At 44.3% G+C, this 24,955-nt stretch overlaps 1 protein-coding gene across 3 annotated transcripts in view; it reads right to left on the bottom strand.

The window, feature by feature from the left end:
- The window catches only part of FAM149B1 (family with sequence similarity 149 member B1), a 641,735-nt gene that overhangs the window by 565,410 nt on the left and 51,370 nt on the right, over nt 1-24,955 (bottom strand). For all 3 annotated transcript variants that reach the window (XM_086922293.1, XM_086922291.1, XM_086922292.1), the window contains exon 3: nt 892-1,027. In XM_086922293.1, the coding sequence (XP_086778419.1) occupies nt 892-1,027 (136 nt within the window). The remainder of the gene's footprint in view (nt 1-891; nt 1,028-24,955) is intronic.

Raw genomic sequence — 24,955 nt, 5'->3', positions numbered from 1 at the left:
CGAAACGCGTCTGGTGGTGTACCATCTTTCCAGTGTACGAATAAATTTTACTTGGAGGTGACCCGTGCATGTGTCAGACCCGTTTCTACTGTGAGGCGGGATTGGTGTTCTATATATATATATATATATATATATATATATATATATATATATACACATAAATACACACAAAAATATATACACGCACAGAGAGAGAGAGAGAGAGAGAGAGAGAGAGATGGATAGGTAAATACAGATTTCAAAACAATTTTCTTTCAGGCTTAGAGAGCATTGAACCATGGGTAGTTCCTCCGTTTTAGGTGGAGAGCAATTCATTTATATAGGACACAATTAAACCATTGACACTCCAAATCCACTCACCTAAAGTGTCTGTTTTTCCAGGAAAGTTTTAAGCACAAGATTAGCACAGTGCCATCCACACCGAGCTAAAGGGTAGTAAGGCATTTTGCAAAGTCTTTAAGCATAAAACTGGCTAGTGCTATCCAGCCGGAGCTGAAAAAGGGCCAAATGCTTTTACCATAACAGGCAGAGTATTACTGCTTTGGATTGGTAAAATACCACCCAATCCAACCTGGAATTTATAAAAGCAATCCCTGACACATTTGTTTCGCTCTTATTAGAGCTTGTCTGAGAGGTATAGCTTTGTTGACCTTCTACTACTCTGTAGCCCCTCTTTTCTTGAGCTGGAGCATCGGTATCAGAGAAAACAAGGAAGGGGTGCTGGTAAGGTGTACAGATGGAGGTATGCAAGAGGGCCTGGAAATACAATTAAACATTTGTGCGAGACACAAATGTATCTGGTTACTTGGTAAACAGATATTACTTGATCACTTTATAAATAACTCTTGAGCACAAAGCAGCAAATTCAATAAAACACACAAGTGTACTCACATCAAAGCCCCAGGACATAACCGAACTGACATCTGTGGAGAATCCGGAGTAACTCCGAACAGTGGACTCTGAGCTAGTAGCATCCTTTACAGTGATGACTAGATCAGTTGAACCTTCTGACACCGGTGTCTCTGCACTAGAATAAAAATGTATTTAATTGAATGGTTATTTACAAGTTACACATCAGAACATAAAGCAAGGATCTTAATGACAGATAAACGTCAATCTACAGTAATAGTGACCTAGGACGAAATGCATTAAGGCAAGACGTATGCTTGAGGGGGAGATTTTATCAATGAAGAAAAGCAACAACTAAGAGTAGCTAATATACAATGCAGGTAGGGCGTTAATACCCTTTTGCTTTGCTCTGCCTCAGGTGTACATTTTACATCACAACACTTTGAAGAGGGAGATAATGCAGGACCTGGGATAAAAAATTATTTTCAATAAGAATTTATGCAGTATAAATATAGTTCATAAAAAAAGGCATTTAGCAAATAATGACTGGAAAAAACAATATATCAAGTTTGTTCTAAATTTTTTCAGATGAGTACATGCTTGTGGAAAGTCCAGAAGAAGCATAGGTTTCGGCTGAGTAGGCATGAATTCAATTACTAACAGGTACCCTGTGGGTATCATAATAGGGAACAACATGTGACAACTCTTGCAATAATGATGTTGAAAGCCTTTTCAGAAGGGGGGTGGGGGGTTGGTAGTAGCGGTAGGGGGATGGAGGGAGGGGGAGGGGGAGGGCGAGGGGGGGGAAACTTCAAAAATGAGCTTGATCCGTTGTACAAGAAATCTTCGAAATCTGCGAATCTCATTATTTATTAGGAACTACTTGTTACTTATGTTGACCAATTGGAATTTTGATTGGAATATCAACCTTGAGGCAGATATATGCTGCTGTATGTTTTACTGCCTAGAAGGCGCTGGGTTGTTTGGGGATAACCTTAAATGGGGAGGTTGAAATTGCGTTGCTGGAATGTTGCAGGCCTTAATGACAGGAAAAAAAGGGCCCAACTTTTTCAGTCACTACGTCAGGACCCTGTCGACATCCTATGTCTCCAGGAGACTCATATAGCTGAGAGTGATAAAGATTTGTTAAAGATTCCGGGGTATAAAGTGATTGCTTCAACATCTCAAACATCTAAAACACGGGGGGTTGCTATTTTGGTAAAACCTGGCTTGGGGACCCCAGACGCCGACTGGTTGACAAACACGGCAGATGGGCTGTAGTCCAACTGGAGATAGGCATTACCATCTGTTCACTCTATGGCTCCAATTTGGACGATCCTCAAATGTTTGGCGACCTTGAAATAGAATTGGCCTCCTGGTCTGGCCCCCTTATCCTTTGTGGGGATTTAAATGTGGATCTAGGGGATTCAGTAAATAACCAACTGCCCCAGAATTATAACGCCCGCAAACCCAAGGTCTATAGAGCAGTACGTCACCTGATGGACAGTCATGATCTACTCGACGTCTGGGATATGCTGAGGCAGAGCGATAATGGCTCTACCTTTTTTTCCTATCCCCACAACAAGTACGTCCGAATAGATTATATCATGACATCTTTGCAGAATCCGGCCCTATTAGATATATTTAAATCCCCCAAAACTATTTCTGACCACAATGCGCTCACTCTTGTCTTTGATATCGATAGTTTTAAAAGACCCAATATTCAATGGTCATCATCGTGGGCCCAAGCCTTTTTCGATTGTAATCAATTTAGTGCACTTAGGTTCATTGTCTGGGATTGTTTTAAGGCAGCGATGAGGGGGGAGACTATTTCATTTGTAGCCAAACGCAAAAAGGCTCAGGATAGTATCAATACTCAGCTCAATTTGGAACTGTCTAATCTTGAAACATAGCATGCTAATCAGATTTAGCAAGGAATTTCAACTTCTGACACACTACAAAAGTTATTAATTTTAAAAACAGAAATTAATAGCTCATTAATTCAAAAAGCCGCTGAAACATATCAAGCTAATAAAAACAATATCTATGAATCAGGAGAAAATGTAGGGAGACAGTTAGCCCTTAGAACTTGACAGAAGCAATCATATAATAAAATAAAGTGCATTGAATATGAGGGCCGACAATATTCTTCCACTCAGGACATCGTAGGCGTGTTTCAAAAATACTATGAAAAGCTTTATCAAAGAGAAGACGATCATCAGCCTACCAGAGATACGAAAACCTTCCTTATAGACTGGCTGCATGACCCAGAGTTAATTAGGCAAATCGATCAATCAGTTAAGGAAGACCTCGAAAGGGAAATTTCAATCACGGAGCTTGAGTTGGCACTTTCCGACCTCGCTAATTGTAAGGCCGCTGGCCAGACAAAATTCCGTTGGACCTATATAAGGCACTAGGCAAGCAGATATTACCCTACCTATTAGATCTGTTTCTGGGGGTACAGTACCACTCAACATCACCAGATTCTTGGAAAAATACCAACATAGCAATATTCTCTAAAAAGGGGAAGCCCCCTCAGCTTCTTCCATCTTCATATAGGCCGATCTCTCTCATAAACTCCGACTCAAAGCTATATGCCAAGAGTCTTGCAAATCGGCTGAGCGGGGTCGTCGAACATCTTGTATCCCCGTGGCAGCATGGCTTTATACCCGGGAGGGGCACGACTAACCATACCCGGAGAGCCATTTCCCAATTTGACATCATGGGTGCCACGGGGGGAGAGATGTCGATGATCCTACTCGATGCCGAGAAGACGTTTGATCGTGTATCTTGGCAGTTCTTATGGGACATCATGGAATTTAACAACTTTGGGATCAGCTTTATTAAAGCCATAAAAGCCTTGTACATTGATCCAAGGGCCAAACTTTCCATCGGCGGCTTTGAGTCGGAGTTTATAGAGATACAAAGAGGCACGAGGCAGGGGTGCCCATGCTCTCCGATATTATTTGCTTTGGTTATTAATCCATTAATTTTAAAGCTACTCACCTCCCCTGTAATCCAGCCAGTTAAGGTGGGCCCCTATTCAACTAAAATCCTGGCATATGCCGACGATAACGCCGTGCTTACAACCAATCCGGCCGACGCAGTTTCTGAAATAGAACAAATTACCCAGATGTTTGGATCCTACTCAGGGGTACTCCCTAAACAGGGATAAAACCATGGTTCTTTGCACAAACAATACCTCATTTGATAGCCCTTATAAAGTTAAATATGCAACCTATCTTGGTGTAAGTATATCTCCTGAGGTGAAGGAAATCAATCGGCTTAACTTTGATCCTTTGATCAAAAAAGTAAAAACCGACCTCAGGAGGGTAGACAACCTACAACTCTCTATAATAGGGAGGGCGAACTATATTAAAATGAATATATTCCTGAGAATACTTTATCTGTTTCGGGCCATTCCCCTGATGGTTGATGGTGGCACTATTAAAATCCTAGACTCCACTATATCCAAGTTCTTATGGAATTTTGGGAAAATTAGGAGAGCTTTACCACTACTGACTCTTCCTCAACATAGAGGAGGCCTTGCTATTCCGAATTTGACACTATATCTTTGTCAACACTGCTTCAGCAAATGGGCTTGCTTTTTAATATTAAACCTATCATTCCGACCAATATAGATTCACATATCCCTTCCATTTTCGAACTTGGATTAGGCGATAAATGCCAAGGGTTATTCTTGAGACAAGTTGAGGTGTCATACTACAAAAAGATTAAATTCTATGTCTGGACCGGAGGCTTCGGATTATGCTTTTCTCTCTTCGCTGTTTATTCACATAACACCACACAGCAGCCAGAAAAGCATCAAACCTTGAAAAATGTTTGGATTCCAAACACAGGAATATCAGAAAAACATCATAATAACATTTTTATAACTACAAGTCCCATGAGATCAACATTAGGCAGTCCTTTCTTAGTGTCCATAAATCCCAATATAAGGCGTCCATCCTGTGAACTCCTCCTCTTTCTTTGCTGCTTCGCAGCCAGTTAAGTGCTATTCTCCCTCTCTTTCACAATTTGTGTCTGTTGAGGTTTTGTTTTCTTGCATGTTTGATATTCTATTTGCATAGATTCTTGCTATTGCTTTGGGGGTCTGTGGGGTTTTTTCACTTCCAGAGCCCTTTCCATCGCGGGGACGCCTTCGCCCCTTACGCGATGTCCCCGTGTGTTCCGCGGTGTTGATTTCGCCGCTAGAGGGCGCCATAGCGTCTCGCCTGCCCGCGCGCGGCTTCCGTCTCGCTGATTGGAGCCGCGCTGGGGAGTCGACGTCGCCGGAGCCCTGCTGCCGCCTAACCCTGACGCCCTCTTGGGTTGTACTGTCCTGTGCTTGAACGCCCCGTTGGGGTCTGTACTGGTGGTTGTGACCACGTTGACGCCCGCGGGCGATTTTAAGCACCTTTTTCCTGCATCAGCTTCCGCTGGGGTGTTACCCGCTCAAGCGCGCTCGGAGGCGGTGCGACCCGGTCTCTGGAGAGAGGGTCGGCGCGCTGAGAAGGCTGGTGCTGCCTTCGTGACTGCCTGGTTCCGCCGGCCTACAAAACCTTGCTAACCTCCGGTTGGCCCACACGTGGCAGTTTGTCTACGCCATCGGAACCCTCAGATACCTGTTTCTTTGCTGCGTTGTGGACGCCATGGCTGAGGGGTACTACGTCGAGGAGGAGGAGTCCCACCAATACCTCCAAGACGACGAATTCCATGCGGCTGTGGATCAGTCGATTTACCGTTGAGTGCAGGAAATCGTAGGGCCTATGGAGGACAGGCTATCGGCCCGCATTGTTGAAGAGTGCGCCAAGTTGGCGCCGGGCCTCGCGGGGATGCCCGCCAACGATCCAAGCCAGCCACCGGCGGCCAAGAAGCCACGTGGGGACGCGGGTCCCAGTGGTGCGCAAGGCGTGGACAAGGACGCTTTCGAGCGCCTACGAGACGCTTTCCTCACCCCGGGGGGGTTCCTGAGCAATATTTTTCTTGTGGAAAAGGTGGACGGGGGCAGGCGGCCAGTCATCAACCTCAAGGAGTTCAATGGCTGGGTAGTGTACAACCACTTCAAGATGGAGGGCATCCATCTGTTGAGAGACGTTTTGCTCCCGAACGATTGGATGGTCCGCCTGGACCTCAAAGATGCGTATTTGGTGGTTCCCATTTACCCCCCGCATCGCCGTTTCCTCCAGTTTTGCTGGAAAGGCATGGTTTTCGAGTTCAAGGCCCTTCCATTCGGTCTGTCCTCGGCCCCTTGGTGCTTTACCAAAATTCTGCACCCGGCCATAGAAACCCTGCGGAGTCAGGGGATTCGGCTGATCGTCTATCTCGACGACATTTTGCTGCTGGGCCAGGACCTGACCAGGTTGGCCGCTCATCTGTCCCAGACAGTCTCCCTGTTGCAAGGTCTGGGGTTTATCGTCAACAAGGAGAAGTCGGTTTTCACGCCCGCCCAGCAAATGGTGTTCTTGGGCTTCGTGGTGGATTCGGTAAACTCGACTCTCAGTCTACCATCCAGGAAGATGGCCAAAATCAAACATGTGCTGCGGCAAACTATTTCCAAGTCGCACACCTCCCTCCGGCAGGTTGCCAGAGTAGTAGGCCTTCTCTCGTCGTCAATTCAGGCGATATTTCCAGGCCCTCTTCATTATCGGGCCCTTCAGTGCCTGAAAGCGCATCATTTGCGCAAGGGGCTCTCTTACGACCGCTTGATTCCCCTGTCAGTGGAGGTCAAGGAGGAAATGTCCTGGTGGCTCGCCCACATGGAGGCGTGGAACGGCCGAGCGATTTTCGGGTCCGTTCCGGACTTGGTGATCGAGTCCGACGTCAGCAGGTCCGGCTGGGGCGCCCGCTGCGGGGATTTCTCCACAGGCGGCGCTTGGTCGTCCGACAAACAGCGACTTCACATCAACTGCTTGGAACTTCTAGCAGGTTCATTCGCCGTCCGTTGCTGGACGAGGGATTCGGTGAAGTCATGTGTCCTTCTGCGGATGGACAATGTTTCGGCGGTTCGATATGTGAACCATTTAGGGGGTCCACGATCGCAGGCACTAGCGGATCTGGCGAAAGACTTTTGGGATTATTGTCTCGCCCATCAGGTCTCGGTAACGGCAGAATACCTGCCGGGACGGGCCAATCAAGTGGCAGATTGGCACTCGAGATACCTTCGAGACTCCAACCTGTGGAAGCTGGATGTTTAAGTGTTCCACTGGCTGGCGGAATGCTGGGGTCCTTTTTCCATAGACCTGTTTGCATCCCGTCTGGACTTCCAGCTGCCGAGGTTCTTCAGCTGGAGACCGGATCCCTTGGCGGAGGCGACGGATGCGTTCCTCCAAGACTGGAGCCAGGAACGACCGTATGCCTTCCCGCCTTTCTCCATGATAGTGCGGGCCGCGGCCCAGATTCGCCGTCAAATGGCGGACGTGGTGATGGTGACGCCCGTGTGGAGGTCGCAAGTGTGGTTTCCAGTTCTTCTGGAACTTTCCTGGGATTCTCCAAGCCTACTCCCCCGGCTTCCTCGTCTTCTCCTCAATCCAGACGGGGTCCCTCACCATCTCCTCCAGGGTTCTCTCCGCCTCATGGCATGGAGGCTTTCAGGCGACGCTGGTCGCTCCCTGGCCTTTCAAACTCAGCTCAGCACTTTTTGTCCAAGGCCTGGGCAGGCAGCACTGCCAAGAGGTATAGATCGGCTTGGACCAGGTGGGTTCGTTGGTGTCTTCGACGGGATTTGGATCCCATGGTCGCAGGCCTCGTTCCCATCCTGAATTTTCTGGCGGAACTTTCTACTGCCGGCTTAGCATACCGGACTATTAACACGATACGTTCTGCCATATCAGCGGCTCATGTGCAGTTGGATGGAGTGGCGGTCGGGGAACATCCCCTTGTGTGTCGGCTCCTCAGAGGAGTGCGTCTAGCTTTACCGCCGGAGCCACGATATTCTGTCCTGTGGGATGTTAACGTGGTGTTGAACCTTTTTCTTTCCTGGCAGCCTAACAAGTATCTCTCCTTAAAGGAACTATCAGCTAAACTGGCGATGCTCCTCTGTTTAGTGTCATGTCGCAGAGTGTCTGACGTGCGTGCCCTAGATGTCACGGCGAGAGCGTTTTCCCCGGATGGGGTGACCTTTACCGTGGGCCGCCGCACGAAATCGGCTACGAGGTCTATTTCTTATCCGGCATTTGCAGATGTCCCTAAGTTGTGTGTGGTACAGTGTTTGAAAACCTATGAGGAGGTCAAGACAGAACTTCGCCATCCGGGCGAGCGGCAATTACTCATTGCGCTGCGCAAACCTCACAAGGCTGTCTCTTCCCCCACTATAGCCCGGTGGGTGCGTTGGGTAATGCAGGAAGCTGGTATTGATACAAAACAGTTCGGAGCTCACTCCGCAAGAGGGGCCATGGCCTCCAAAGCGTTTGCCCTTGGGGGGCGTTTAGAAGACCTCATGCGCGCTGCGGACTGGTCTTCGGATTCCACCTTCAAAAGGTTCTATTTTAAGCCGGTGGTGGATATTGCTAGTTTGGTGGTGGACAAGCTTTGAACAAGCATAATCCGAAGCCTCCGGTCCTGACATAGAATCGAAATTTGCCTAGCGTAGAAACGGTAAGTTTCAATTCTATTAAGGACACGGAGGCGAGGATTATCCCACCCATACCTCCTGCGGAGATCCCGCCCGTACTGGTGTAAGTAATCTCTTTCCGGATTTCAATGTGGATTATTGTTTCTGGATTGCATGTCATTGACTTGTAGCAATGTCTTGTTATCTTGCCTTCGAACCCAGCGGGTATGGCTTATCTCACGTTGTTCTTTTTTCCGCCAGGAAATGATGGTGCGAAACGAGATGCTTGAGACTTTGGCCTGACTCGCGACGAAGAAAGAGGAGGAGTTCACAGGATGGACGCCTTATATTGGGATTTATGGACACCAAGAAAGGACTGCCTAATGTTGATCTCATGGGACTTGTAGTTATAAAAATGTTATTATGATGTTTTTCTGATATTCCTGTGTTTGGAATACAAAAATTTTTAAAGTTTTGATGCTTTTCTGGCTGCTGTGTGGTGTTATGTGAATAAACAGCGAAGAGAGAAGCATAATCCTCGCCTCCGTGTCCTTAATAGAATTGAAACTTACCGTTACTACGCTAGGCAAATTTCGATTCAAGGTGATTAGAGATTCATGGAAAATATGGAAACTTGCCTCTAAACATCTAGGTATTACTAAATTCACTAAATACACTCCCCTATGGCATAGCGCGATCCTACCGGCTTGTCTAAAGGATAATATCTCCCGGAAATGGGAGAATCTTGGCATTTACACACTAGGTGATTTTTTTGGACAAGATATGTCTCCATCCTTCGAAGGGCTCCAGCGGAGATTCGCTATTCCATCTACAGATTATCTAAAATACATTCAAGCGTTCACTAGTATTCGTAACTCTACACTCAACATCAATCTAGATAGTTTTCACTTTTTTTCTATTATTGGGAAACGTTCCACCAGGATAGGAACTCTATATGATACACTTTCTGAATATTCTGCTGACGACCTAGATCGTGTCGAGCGAGCCTGGGCACTAAAACTTGGAAATCCAGATGTGGACATCGATTCTTCCCTGGCACTCTCAGCAACACTATTTTTAGCCTCCAATCTTAAAGCTCAATATTACAAAACTGTCTATAACCTTTATTATACCCCGTTCAAGCTTTTCACTTGGGGTTTGCGGACAGATGATAGCTGTCCAAGATGTGGACACGGTCAAGCAAATCTAATTCACATGTTTGCTGACTGGCCCAAACTTGATATCTTACAAACTATGATTGGGGGGATTTTGGGCTCAAGTTTTTGGTCGGAGTCTTAGAACCTCAGCTACTTTATATCTTTTGGGTCAGGATGAATCTCTAGGTTATAATGCGGAGGAACGCAGGATTGTCTTTTTAGGCACCGCCGTCCTTCGTATTATACTTGCCGCCCTCTGGAAGGATCCTGATTCAACAACTTTTCAGATGTGGCTTAGCCGATTCCTTGCCACATACAAGCAGGAGTTAGCTATATATAGTACGAGAGGAAGAAAATCCAGAGCTCTCTGTGCCCAGATCTGGGCCCCAATTTCAGATTGGTATTCTAATGTAAGATGTCCCTCTTGATCTGATCTGAATTGATTTGACTTTATTCATGTAGTTTTTTTAATGTTGTTTCTCTTTTGTAATTTTTTTTTATTTTTTGTATTTGTATTGGTGAACAATGCTTTTTCTCCTGCTTCTTTGTATTTTCTGTACTAAATTATTCGATGCATTATTGTTCTCATGTTTTCCCTTTTTTGTAATGAGTTGACAGTCTTGATTTCTACTGATATTGCTCAATAAAAATTTTTTTTTTTTTAAAACAGATGGGGTAAGACTATCATAGGTGCAAAAAGGCATTCACTGGATCTAAAGCTTTTCAGTCTCTGTTGCCATTTCTCTTACAGTGCTCTGAAATAAAGTGAAACGCCGTAATAAAATCTCTAAATTATGGTCTATTAACATTGCACCGGATTGGAAGCACTGAAAAAAAAAACGATAGAACACTGAAAATTGCTATATTTAAAATTACTAAATGTAGGTCTATTCTATAATCCTAAACCTCAATTCAGACCTAAACCCTATTTACAGTCTGATGCTCAATGTTTTCTACATTTGTTATAAATATATTTCAATGGAATTCATTTTTATACTTTAAATTAGGTGCTCAGAAAGATAACCAAGCTTAAGTAGACTATCCTTGTCAGACAGAGATAGATAAAACAGACAATACTTTAGAATTCAACTAGTGTTTAATGAAGGTACTCCATGCATATATTTCTGGGCAGGATCAGACTGATAACCTGATGGCAATGTTACCTATACCATACAGATACCATACCAATTACAACAAAGGATGACTAAAACATCCAGCACATCACAACAATATCAGCTTTAGTACATCATGACACAAATACACACACAATACAAATGCAGATGCCACACATACACCCATATTAAAATCAGTATTTAATTTACTATTTATTACCACTGTAGAGAGTGGGGTGGGGCTATGAGGCAAAGCGCATATGCATGTATAGTTTATGCAGTGCTGTGTCTTTTCTTGTGGAGTAGTAGTAAACAGGTTTCATCATAGCAAGAGCACACTGGGTTATGTCTGTGCAGTGTGACAAAAATCACAATAACTGGCAGTATGTGTTGTTTCCTTGCATAACGATTCTCTAATGATAAGGCATTAAAAAGTGTTTTAACAAGTCACCTAAACGCTATGGTGGCAATAAAACATTTGCCCTATAGTAATAACTATGTGAATTTGTGTTTATTAGTGTACTTGTTGCTATTGGAGAATACTCATTTTCATTGGTGTAGCATATTGGTGAAAGCATCCAATGAGAGTGTTAGTTTGTTTTACAGTTCACAAATTGATGGGTAGCTTCCGTATTACTTTTTTACCAAATTCTGTACTACATGTGTCCAGTTAATGGGTGTAACTATTTACAAAACACATTTGCTGCTAATGCATAAGAGGTGTATAGAACTTTATTATAACTCTTTGTATTGAATAGTAATCCTTTGTGCAGATGACTTGTGTCCAGTATATTCCACATACATTTTTTGGTTCTGTAGAAAACGTTTCCAGCACAGCAAATATGCTACGTAGTAAATACTAACTATTGCAAGCAGTCTAGAGCTATTAGAAAGGATTGCCTTAGCATGACAATTTCTTCATAATGTAGAAGACTGTGTGTACCAGGTACTAACATATGTTCACCTGACTCTTTTGCTTCAAAATATAGACTTACTGTAAAGCTTTCACTACAGTATGAAGACTGCAGGTAGTATAATCTTTAACACCTTCAGACTTTGGTCATTGTAAGCGAATAGTGTATTTTTGAACATGGGTTGCTTACAGTATACCCTGTTCTTGGTAGATACTTTTTAATACTCTGTGGTGTACTTCTCATAAGAGGTTCACTGTCTGCAAACAGTGTGGTACAGAGTAAACTCTCTCCATAGAGTAAACACTGTTTACATCACCCACTTTTCTACTCATATCATCTTCATTTTGTAATGTAGGTTTAGTGATTGTGAGGGGTTTGATACGGATAAAAACAGTGTGCAGTAGGGCATTCATTTTGGAACAGACTGTAGCGTCCTTTCAGCCTGGGAGCTACAAAATGAACACGCCAATACGGAGCTCGTAACTGACGTCTTTATTCATCAGTGTACAACTGAAGTTCTGAATATCTCCGAACGGTTAATAACCACACCATAACACCTCTCCAAATGGTTACAGAATTCTCTCATGGAGTCTGCCCATAACCGCGGGGTACTAGCACTCATAGTCTTCAGACACAGTATCTCTCCCATTGTTAAATAAAAGGTGTAAACAACAACAGCCTTATTTTTCTTTGATAAGCCATCTAGGTGCTTGCACTAATCAGCCAAATCGCCGAGGGGACTGGAGCTGATGTTTGATTTAAGCTGTGAGGTGGTGCAGCCCCATCTGAGATTACAGGGACTAATGAAAGTCGAGATAGATGTCTGAAATGTGACAAATCCCTTGTGATGGATTTTATGGGACGCTTCACTGTTCTCATATGTCCCTTGGATGTCACAACTTTCAGAGTCTCAGCAGCAAAAAGAGGATCTGTTTTCTGCTTCAGTTTTTGTTTGAAGACAATTTCCTTAGTTCTCAAACGCGGATCAGCATAAGTCTTCATCTGATGTTTTCGAGCAGTGTCAGTGGCATTAACCTCATCAGCCGTCGGAGTTTCTTCATTGGTCTACTATGGTAGTTTGGTTCTTACAGGTCTCCCAAACAGCAAAGTGGCAGGACTCTCACCAGTGGTGGAGTGAGGAGTCAAACAAAAGGCACAGAGGGCTTGACATAAGGTCTGACTCGATTCCCTCTATCGATGCACGTTGGATCACTCTATTTAGGGTGCCCATAGATCGTTCCATGACACCGTTAGTTTGGGGTCAAAAGGACGCACTCTTTTGGTGCTTGACACTGAATCTAATTAGAAACTCATTGCTATTGAAAGGTGGACCATTGTCAGTTTTAAGGATGTCTGGGATGCCTCATGCCGCAAGAATATCGTCTAGCCGCTCAAAAACCTTGTCATGTGTTGGTGATGACATTTCCTCCACTAGATTAAAAAACGGGAATACTCCTCAATGACTACAACAAGATGAAGTCGATTCGCTAGGGTCCAAAGAAATCAACGGCCACTCTTTCCTACACATGTGCAGGAAGATCAGACATGGTTTGTGGATGCTGTGTCACTTTAGGAGAAAGGCAATTACATAAGTGGCACTCCTTTTGTTTCCTCTGACCTCGCTCATCCAAGAGTAGGATTCACACTCGATCTCTCAGGGCTCTTTCTCTGGCAGCATTGTCACGATGTTCTTCATGAGAGAGATCAAGGACGTGTTGTCGGAGACTCTTTGGTATGACGATCTGTTAATCTCTCAACACAATGTCTTTTTTTAGTTTCAGACAGCTCATCCAGTGAATTCTTGAACTTTTTAAATTCAACATCATCACTTAGAGGTCAAACACTTCTACTTCATGACTGCACTGTGATGATGTCTTGAAGGGCAAGCATGTCTTTATCTGCATTTATAGCAGCAACGATCTGCTCAATGGATAAGGCCGCTGGCATACTGGACCATACAATTAAGTTGATGTACTCGTTAATTGTTTTCTATGTCGAGCTGTGACGATGTAAGGGTGCTCGTGAGAAGTATTCTGCAGGGTTTTGGTTCTTGCCTGGCTTATGCACAACTGTATAGTCGTTTTAGTGTAAACACAACCTCCACCTCTCAATGCGAGGGGGCATCTTAGCTTTTGGGTTTCCGATTATGATGAGCAGCTGGTGGTCTGTAACAATTGTAAAACGCATGCCCTAAAGAAAGACATTAAAGTGTTCGTAGGCCCACACCAGAGCCAGACCCTCCTTCTCTGGCTGTGAGTAGGCACGTTCTGTGTCAGACAGACTTCAACTAACATACGTCACAATGTGTCTCAGAGCATTTGGATGTCCATTATGCTGAGCAAGGATTACTCCTTGCCACACTGGGCTCGCATCAACACTAATCTCAGTATGTAACTTAGGATCAAAGTAAACCATCTCAGTGGGATTTTCAATAGCATGCTTTAGTCTTTTGAACCTTTGGTCACATTCAGAGAAGCATCGGAAAAGGGCATTTCATTTAGTCAAGTTTCTCAATGGGGCACTCACTGTGGCAAAGTAAAAAATGTACCCTGAGCAATAGCTGCCCATGCCCAAGAAGTATTATAGCATGATGACATCATGTGGGGCTTTGGTGGCTGACAGTGATTTTACTTTATCTCGGTAAGGAGTCATTCCCCCATCAGAGAATATATGCCTATAGAACTCGATTTTGGTTTTGTGAAATTCACACTTTTCTGCATTTAGAGTGAGAACTACATTTGCAAGTAACTGGCATATTTGTTTAAGGGCTTGATAATGCTCCATCGTGGTGTCCCAAATATCAGTATGTCATCACTGTAATTGAAAACATACATGAAAGGTTGAATTATTCTATGTATGACATCTTGGAATATTTCTGCAACAGATGACACTCCAAAAGTCAACTTTTTGTATCTGAACAATCAACATAAGTCGAAAAAGTGGAATGTACCTACAGTTTTCTTCAAAGTCGATTTGATGATATCCATTGTTCATGTAAAGACAGGAGAAAACTTTGGCTCCGTTCAGCTGCATGATCATGTCTGCAATGTGCACACCTAGAAGACTTTCTCTCTCGATTGCTTTGTTGGCCTGGTGCATATCCACGCAAATGCACACTGCACCTCCACTGTCCTTTTTTGGCACTACCACTATGAACGACACCCAAGGTATAAGACCAATAGACTGCTAAATGAGGTTGTGCTTCAACAGCATTTCTGGTTCCTTTTCGACTGCTTCTTGCAAGTGAAATGCTTTTCTGCAGTGTCGCTGTGCAACATGCTGGATGTCTTCATTTGATGAGAAGTTGCACCTTCATTGTCTTGATCTTTCCTAGGCCATGAAATAACAACAGGAACTGGCTCACAATTTCAGACTGCATATGTATGTTTTAATAGATAGCTGTTAGTCCCATGTCAGCAGCAGTTACAAAACTGTGCAGACATGCACTGGAGGAAGTACCTTGAATAACCTGAATTGGGGTTTGTACAGACGTCTTTTCATGCCATAAGGTTGTCCTGCATGTTCCTCGACTCCGCAACAGTTTCAAAGCAGCCCAGGTGAGAAAGTGTAAAAGTTTAAAACTGTTTGACTGGAATGATGTTGATCGGTACACCGCTGTCAACTACAAAAGTTATGGGGCAACCGTTGACCTTTAGTTTGTTCTTGGTGCAGTGTCCATATGATTTTTTTCCTTTTTGTGGACTCATTGTTTTTATCGTTTGTTTGTCTTCTTTGCAAGCAGAAAGACCCATGTGTGCATGTCGGCTTTTGGCGGATATGATCATTGCACATTCACCCTCTTCGCTGTCGCTTGATTGTGACGTTGAAGAACTTTTGTTGGATGAACTTGATGACGATCAACTTCGTTTAGTTAACATCTGTCACAACTGTGGTCGCTTTTTAGGTCTCGCCTACGCAGCGTGCATGTTCTGTGTGTTTTCTGGTACCCCGTCCCTTGACTTTGATGCTTCTGGTGTTTACCCCAGGAATCCTATTTCTGCTCCATGTTCACATTGAGCACCTATCAGTCGCATTCTGTATAGCCCGGTTTGTAACATGCTCTTTGACTTCCCCCAGCTATCTTCTTTTGTGTTGACTCGTTACCTTTTGTTATCTCTTAATGTTTACCTCAATTGCTTTCTATCATGTAGCTATCCCCCTTTTCATTTCTTTGGGTTGACTTCAATTAACTATCGTCACCCTTGTCTTTCACAGAGACATAATATTAGTAGTCGGTAGACCGTCTTCTGAATTCCTTTCAAAACAAGCTTTTGAATACGAATACGTGTTTTGACACTCTTGGTAAATTCAAACGGGCTCTGAAGGATAATTGCCAGGGCCCAAACCCTAACCAGATCCTCACTCTGCCAAAAAGTCGACATGCCCTCTCTTTGTAGGTCATGTTTCAGCCGCCCGCAAATGGCATTAATCGTCCAGTCTCCTTTGGCAAGCGTTCTCTCCACTCTCGGTCGTCTCAAGCAGCTGCCCCTCAGGGCGGAGGAGCCTGAGGAAACAGAGAGGATTCTGGGTACTTCGTGTTCTAGATGTCCATGCGAGTCATTCTTTATGGCTCCTACACTTCTTCCATTGGTCACATGCCAAAGTGACTGGCGACCAGAGTGCAGAGGATATGCTTTGCTGTTTTTTTCTTTTTAATTCAGAAAACACGTTTTCGTTTTAAAATATATAAAACCAAACTTAGTGGGCAGTGGTCCAGGAGAGACTACCGCGGACCTTCATTCATTTACGGGATTAGTTTCCGGCTTTGGTAGACACAAATGAAAGAAAAACAAGCCTTTGGGACCTGCTGCATAACTAAATAGGCGAGACCTATTGGCTATGCCAATGCTTGTTGTCTTTGTGGGCGTGGGGAGGATGCTTCTGGAACTTTCTGGCATCCATTTTCTCGTCATGACACACATGGTGTCTCTTTTGCCAAGCACACCGTTATGAAATGATTTCCCTTTCGCAACCTTTGCACTTCTGTCCGATGGCTGGAGACTTGCTTTCATGTGGAAATAAAAATCCACTTTGGAAATACAGCTTTCCTTTCTTTTAGATATTGCCTTACCTGTATCTACTTTGTGCTTGTTTGCTATTCATGATTTTTGCTAATTTACTCTTTGCTGTTCCAGGTTTCATGTCGGTAGCTTGCTGATCTGCTCTTTCTAGGTTTCATGTCGGTAAACCGATCTGCTCTTTCCTTGGCTCTTGCCACCATTAGCACTTTTTTTAAACGAAGCGTCTCTCTCAGCATGCAGAATCTGAACAAGTCTGAAAGACAGCCATCAATGACTCTGAGGCACATAGTTTCCTCATTAAAGTCACTAAATTTACAATGTTTGATAAGCACATCAAGTCTCTCAACAAACTCATCCATCATTTCACCAACTTGTTGTCTTGCTTGATTGAAAATGTACCTTTCGTAGCTGACGTTTGGCATTGGATTTAACTTGGCTTCCAACGCTTCCCTAATTTGACAGTAGGATGTTGTATAAGCTTGTGATATTTTCTTCAGCACTTCTTTTACTCCACCACCAACAAAGTTCTTTAGATACTTAATGATTTTCTTATCTATTTCTTCTAGGGCATCTATGAAATCATTGAACGTGTCGTTCAATGCAGTCCATCTGGCGCCAATATTCTGGTTCAGCACCGTGTCAAATGGTGGTTTCAGGAATGCAGCGGCACCATACTTCATGCTCTATTCTGCAGCCATTGAGAAATGTCACTATTCTGAAGGCGTTTTTTGCGCACTGGATGCTACTTGTTACTTTGCAAGCATCTGCAGCTCACCCGGGTCTGGTCGTCACTCCCATTTGAGGTCATGTGGCACTTCCCTCGCTCTAACTGGTAGGTATGTTTGTACTTTCATACCTGGTTGTCACAGGCTTTATAGTTTTCGCTCCTTACCTGGTTATGGGTGCCTTTAGCATCTTTTTCTTTTTTTCCTACCTGGTTGTGAATGTCTTTAGCGTTTTTGCTTTGTATCAATGATGGCTCTGTGTTAGACTGTAGCGCTGTATCTCTTTTGGCCTTACCAGTGAGTTTCTGGCATGCTTTTTGAGTGTGCTTCTCTGCAGAGCCTTCAACTTCTTAAAGGGTCATATATGGGCTGGATTGGTGCTTTGATTCCACACACGCCAACCATGAACTGCTTCTCATCAAAGAGGCACAAGTGGCACCCACAAGTAGTTTGCAGAAACCATTGCAAACACTCAGGGAGAGCGGTATTGTTTCTTCAGGGCACATATCCCACACTCGTCTCCAGTTGTATCGTCCTCCCCAGTCCTGGAGCTTGCAAAATGAACACAACACACACGGAGCTCGTAATGGACGTCTTTATTTATCAGCTTACAACATTCAACTGAACTTATCAATATCTCCTAATTGTTTATAATAACACCTTAACACCTCCCTAAATGGTTACGCAATTCTCTCATTGAGTCCACCCATAACCGGAGGGTCCTGGCAGTCCTAGTCTAAAGACACTACACAGAGGTTCAGTATTTTTTAGGAACTTGGCTTTCTCTGAACGGTTGTATACAGATTGAACACCGTATGCAATGAGGGTTTCCGTATATCTGTGGCTAATTGCTAATGTGAACTAAACTACAGTTGAAGTGTATGGTATGGGATCAATGTTGCACATAACACATGATTGATACACCGAAGGGTGTTGTATCTGTCTCCATATCCGGGGTAGACAGCTTAAAACATGCAGCTTTGAGTGTACATATCACTTAAACATTAAGAGTCTAGTCTGCTATGTGCCAACCTTAGGTCAGCCCTTATACACATCATCTGGAGTATGCCAACCTTGGTACAGGGTCTTTACGCTGCACAAGAGGAGGTGAGAGAGAAAAGAAAAGCACTCATCTAACCATCTTCCGTCACTATTCTGTATAAATGCCCATTCCTGAGAACATAGAGCCATAACAAGACAACTCCTCAATTAAAGGACAGGTAATCCCATTCTGAAATTTTCCTGGGGGAAATTGGATTAGATTTTTCAAGGTTTTAAACTTGAGTGATTCCCAGATTTAACTGCATCAGTACAATACATTTAGAAATCCAACCAATAAGTAAAGAAATTGAGAAAACAAAATAAAATATGTAAGGATTTATCACGTTAAACTGTGCATCAATTATAATGATGCTGCTAACAAGTACATTTGCACGAGCATAGCTATTATGCACAGCTCTTGCAGAGCTGGTGGGAAAGAGATCATTAATAACCAAAGCAGTTTCTTGCCTCCACAGGGGAATGTTTGAAATCACTAACTTAACCAAATATAAACCATGATTAGTTAGTTAAGTCAGATGTGCGGCTAACAGGCAAACGCTCATGTACTGGCAGAGGAGGATGTACCACAAAATCTCATTGATTACAGTTACTGTGTGACAAGATAACTTGATCACTCACAGAACAAGCTGTTAGAATTGTTAGAAAACAGACGGTGACTTGGGAAGTTAGGTGCAGCAGATTCACTTCTCCTGCATAACCATCCCAGATCTTTTGCATTTGTAACTTATCTCAACACTGCTTTTTTCTGGAATGAAGACTGCCATCCAGTCCCACAGTGTATGTGCTCTGGTCCTAAAGTTGTATTTGGTAAAATTGGTTTAATTAAATTAGACTGTTTACCTTTGCTATAAGGCCACAGTAGATGGCACAGAAAATGCACCAATTGCATGGGGATTATAGGTCATATGTGGGCTTCAAGGTGTATTTATACAACCACAAAGATAACAAATGCATACAGTGACTTTTTCCAGCAAGCTGGACACCTACCCAAACACTAGTGAGCGGCATGAGGAACTTATCAAGCCCTTTGTGGTTTGCAGCAAAAGGGTGGGCTTCTTTGATGGTTTCCTGTGACATAAGGGAGGCTATGTTGGTTGTCTGTGCCCTTACCAAAGGCTAGCTTGGGGTCACATCACAGGGTCTGACACAGAGTACTGAACGCAGAGCCACTTAGAGTTGGGGAGCTGCAGTGGACCGAAGAGCAAGCTAAAGCAGATAAAATGGCTTGTTCTGCCCCACACACCTAAGTCACTAGACATAAATACTTTATTTCGATGTTCCAGGATCATAAAAGTACAACATAATCATACAAATAAATCTTCCTCACAGAGGCATACTGACATGTCATCATAGATCGAAAAAGTATTTCATATCATGCGACTAGTCAGCACGCACAGAAAGACAAATATTAGTTTAAAGGATTTGAAAGTTAGAAACATCTAAAAACCAAACAGAGCAGCTTATGTCAATTTCCCTAGCAACCCGTCCCTCCATAGCAAGGTACCCAATGGATTCCTATCAGCTCTCTACACCAACCCCCAAACTCCCGCCAACTCCTCCCATGTCCAAACCTATACTCCTATCAGGTTTTAAAAATGGCCAGGAACTTTACTGATCTGATGTTCTACATTGTATTTCTTGGGTCCAATGACTATCAGTGCAGTCTTACAGGACCGGATTCCCAAGCTATTAAACTCTCTTCTTAACATACTTCTTTGCTGGTTCACAATAAAGGACAAATCATATAACGTATTGAAGAGTCCCAACCCCCTGATGACATAGGCAGCAACTCTGGTCTTCTCCTTGGCCGCCTTCCCTCTATTTTGGAAGGAAAGCTAGTGTTGGTATCTCACTGAGTTCAAGTGCCAGGAATGTCTGTTTTACCTGCAAATGGTAAGATGCTTCAAGAAGTGGCGATTCTCTTAAGATTGAAAAGGGTTTCGAAAACAGCAACCCATGAAGACGCTTGGACAGTTTTTCTTTGTCTGCTATCCAACTTCATAGTTTAATCAACGTATTTACCATTTTCTTACAAACTTGCCCAGATATATTGGCATTCCATCAATTACCCAGTTCAAGCCTCACAATACTACTCTTCAAATATTTCTTATAGACTCCATTCCTCCGTTGGAGATTGATTTCAATCCAAACTCGATTGGCCAGCGTATCATCGGTAGCTGAACGCAATTAGTGGCAGCACTTTACAAATGCTGCAGGTCTGGCAAGTGTCTTTTTCGTTATTGAAAACTCCAACCAAATTAGGGAAGGCAAGGCTGATCTGGGTAGTCGGAAGGTTTATTTATAAGATTGTATCACTAGTTTGTCAAGTAGACTGGCCTCAGTACTGAACATTATCTCTTATCCCTAAGCAAGAGTTTGTATCAATTTGGCATTCATTACTGCTCCCAAAGGTTTCAAGTACTGGCCTCGGATGGTTCTTGCCAACGATGAAAATGAAAATACATAATTGATTGCCTGGGCTTTCCCCTTGATCGCCTTTATCTGGGGTAAAATGTGCCTCTTGCATCCATTTAACCCCCAAGTATACATAGGTGGTACCTCACCTATTGTATTTCTATTAAGATGTTATTTACAGGTTTTTTAATGCGCCGGTTAAATGCAATCACATTCACTTTTTTGCAGTTTACTTCTAGGTCTTTCTTATCTGCATATATACCAAGACAATTAAGTAGCCTTTGAATGCCTATTCGTGTATTACTAAGAAGTAGTAAGTCATCAGTATACAGGATGTTTGACAGTTGTTGACCACCCAAGCTTGGGGTATGAGCTGTCTGCCCATCCAATTCTGTTGAAAGATTTGCAATATATAGATTAAATAAGAGGGGTGCTAACATGCAGCCTTGTTTAAGGCCCATTGATGTCTGAACTTCCTTAGACATGTGGGTACCATCTCCAATCTTTATTTCATTTCAAAATCTTTATTCCGATAGGATGAATATTCATAAAAGCACAAATTAGAAAAATCACAACATTCAAAATACATAGGTTAGATAAAAGGGGAGACAATTAAAATGGGACAAATCGTGACAACATTGATTTTTGATCAAGCGCCAACAAATGCATCATACATTTCATTATAGTTAAAAATACAGTATAAAAAGAGATCTCAACAAGATGCATCTGCAATATAATTTTTTTTTCATTTTTTTTTAATTTAGCAAAGACAGACTTCAGAGGGTACACATTGAGTTACAAGCACATGCTGCCACTTTCAGGAAGGAACCTACTCGGAAGGTTAACTCCTCGTCTTCCAAAGTAACAATATACCTATAGGCTACCTTGTAATCAATCAAGGGTATAGTCTTGCAAAATGGCATCAAAAACTGTTTTGTGGGGGGAGGAGCTACGCGGGCATCCAAGATGGTCGAGTAAGCATAGGGCTCCCGGGAAACGCACCGCCCTCCTGCGACTATCCTCGAAATATCCTGATTTTTATTATGGGCTTTTGAAGATCTACTCTTGCTGACTTCAATATCCTTTCAAGAATCGAAATCGGATGTCGGGAGCCGCTTTTACATCAACTTCATCTTTCTGGCCCGCCCCCGGTCGAGACCGGGGACTCTGCTGCTTTGGTGGGCCGAGGAGTAAGTCAACAACAACGGCCTTAGGGACATCCTCCCAGCCGGCCTCATTGTCGCTTTCAGTTTCGATTTCTCCTCGACCCCTCGATTGACTATTCTAAGAGCGGTTTGGCTCCCAAGTCGGTGTAGCTTCGATCCGCTGTGTTGTCCTGCCATATCCCTCTACCCCTGCTTCATCCCTCGACTCGCATTCTACAGTATTGGCCTGAAATTCTGATTTGGTATTTCAATAGCATCGGCCATTTTCACCAGGTCCAGAGGGCCCCTTTGGGGCACGGCTTCCAAACCTGAGTTCGAGAGGCGCAAGACGAAGACGCCGACCCGTGGGGGACCTATCCAGACTAATGTGATGGACCGCTATACGCAACGAAGGGTTCCCCCGGCGGTACCGGTCGTACTCTTGCAGACCCCAGGACGGACTCTGCTGCGCCATCGGAGGTTTCGCTCCAGGACCTAATGAGTGCCATCACTGGGATGAAGGCTGATATGGGGCTACAATATGAGGCTCTTGCCTCCAAGATCGATACTGTGACTGTTGATGTCACACTTATCAGAGCGGATCTGGCTAAGACGAATGAGAGGGTCAAGGCTTTGGATTTGAAGACCTCCAGTCTCGTCACTGATATGGCGGACGCACAGTCGGAGATTGGTAACCTGCGATAATCGCACGACCTGATGGCCCGACGACTGGACGAATATGAAAATAGGGCACGGCGGAACAACATTCGCTTGGTGGGAGTGCCGGAAAATCAAGATGACGCCACGGTTGACCTTCTTGTGGAGGATCTGATCCTCAACCATCTTGCTCCCGCCGGACTCAGCAAATTCTTTGCGGTTGAACGTGCTCATCGCTTTCCGGGTGGGAAGACTAAACCAGGAGCCCCCCGAGGCCTATTATTGCAAGGCTTTTCCATTTTCGGGACAGAGACGCTATCCTCCAGGCCTCTCGTGGTCCCGGCCCACTGAAGTTCGACAATAGTACTGTTAACATCTACCCGGATTATACTCCTCAAGTCCAGCGACAAAGGATGGGGTTCCAGGGAGTGAAGAGGCGCTTGCGGGACTTGGGCCTCAAGTATGCGATGTTGTTTCCAGCTCGACTACGCATCGAAAATGAGGAACGAACATTTTTCTTTGACCGACCAGACTGCGCTAGTGACTGGCTTGACTCATTGCCGAAAAGAGACGATCTGAGCGGATGCCCCGGTGGAGCGGAGGGGGGTGCATCGGCCCAGGAGTGACACTGTGGTTCTCGACGTCTGGTTTCTAGTTACTATTTATCAGTTGAGTTACGCCATTTGCTTCTTTATTGTTAGGGTTGAGCCTGAGTGTGGTTCGGGTGTGGGTTGACTCTTTTCCTCCTCCGGGGTTCTTTGTGTAGTATAGTTATGAGAGGGCGACAGGCACACTGCAAATTGGGGTGGCTTTTTAGTCGTACACAGGGGTGCAGGGTGGGGGGTGTTGTAACGGGGGTTGTTGGGGGGTGGGGGGAGGACTTGTTTTTGTTACTGTATTTGTTTTTTTCACATGGCACTGTACGCTTTGCTCTTATCCTTCTGTAGTTGGGTTCCGAGGAGGGAGGGTTGCTGTCCTTTACCGGGATGGGGGGTGGTGAGTTGAAGTTGCTGTCCTGGAACGTTAATGGTCTGGGGGATAAGATAAAACGTGGCGTTGTTTCCCAGTTCCTCCGACGCCAGTCCCCTGACATTGCTTTGTTACAGGAGACCCATCTGATAGGGAACGCTTGCCGGGCCTTGGATAGACGTGGTTATAGACTGGTTGCTCATGCTGGGTTCACCTCCGGTTCCAGAGGGGTGGGCATACTGATTAGATCCTCTCTGCCCCTTAAAATAGATGATATAACACTTGATGATAGGGGTCGATATGCTATTATTTCAGGGAGGTGGGAGATGCTCTCAATAGTTAATGTATACGTCCCCCCGGGTCTCCTGGCCACTACCTATGCTGACCCCGGTCGGCTTTTGTTGGGGCTTCCTGATGGTCTCCTTATTCTTGGGGGGGGTTTTAATTCTGTAGTCTCTGGTAACTCTGATCGATACCCCCCCAGAGTCTTACCGAATTCCCATATGTGGCTTTCTGAACTGCTGGAAACCTTTGGATTGGTGGATGTTTGGAGGCTGCTACACCCCTCTCACTTGCAATATATGTTCCATTCTGGAGCCCACAGCAGTCTTTCTAGAATCGATTCTTTCCTAATGCCGTCGGCCCACTCTCCCTCTGTGCGGGAGGTCCGTCACCTCTCAAGGGGCATTTCTGATCATTCCCCCCTGTGGCTAAGGGTAGCGGTTGGGGTAGGTAGTGAGGGCAGAATTGCTCCTATCAATCCTTGGTACTTGCGAAACTCCAAGACGCGCTCTGAGCTGGTCAAGGCCATTGATTGCTATTTTGATGAAAATGTGGGGTCTGTCTCCTCTTCTGTTTCCCTGTGGGAGGCTTTCAAAACTGTTATTCGGGGTTATTCATTGTCGTTGATTGCTGCTACTAAGAAGGCCAAGCATGAAGAATTATAGCGTCTCGAGGATGAAATAACTGTACTTGAAAGTGAATTGGGTGGAAATGATACTCCTGCGATTTTACACTCCCTAACTTTGAAACAGGCAGACTACAGAGCCCTGGTGACAGATGCGGCCAAAGTCATGAATTGAGACCAGTTGGGTAGACTCTATGATGTGGGTGATAAGGCGAGTAAGCTTATTGCATGGTTGGCCAAGTCTGAGAGAGCAAATAGAGTTGTTCCAGTGATTGAAAAGTTGAATGGGGACTGTGTGTCTGACCCGATTGGGATTGTTGATTGCTTTGTAGACCACTTTCAGACGGTCTATGCCTCTGTAAGTGATAGAGATGAGTGCGATTCTCGTTTGCTCCTGCGTGATATCGCGCTACCCTGCCTCTCTGATGAAGACAGGGCCTTGATGGATGCGCCCATAACAGTGGATGAGG

This window comes from Lissotriton vulgaris, chromosome 5 (genome assembly GCF_964263255.1).
Source record: "Lissotriton vulgaris chromosome 5, aLisVul1.2, whole genome shotgun sequence".
Lineage (NCBI taxonomy): Eukaryota > Metazoa > Chordata > Amphibia > Caudata > Salamandridae > Lissotriton > Lissotriton vulgaris.
Note: the sequence above shows the minus strand (reverse complement) of the source record. Positions and strands in the feature narration are given on the sequence as shown.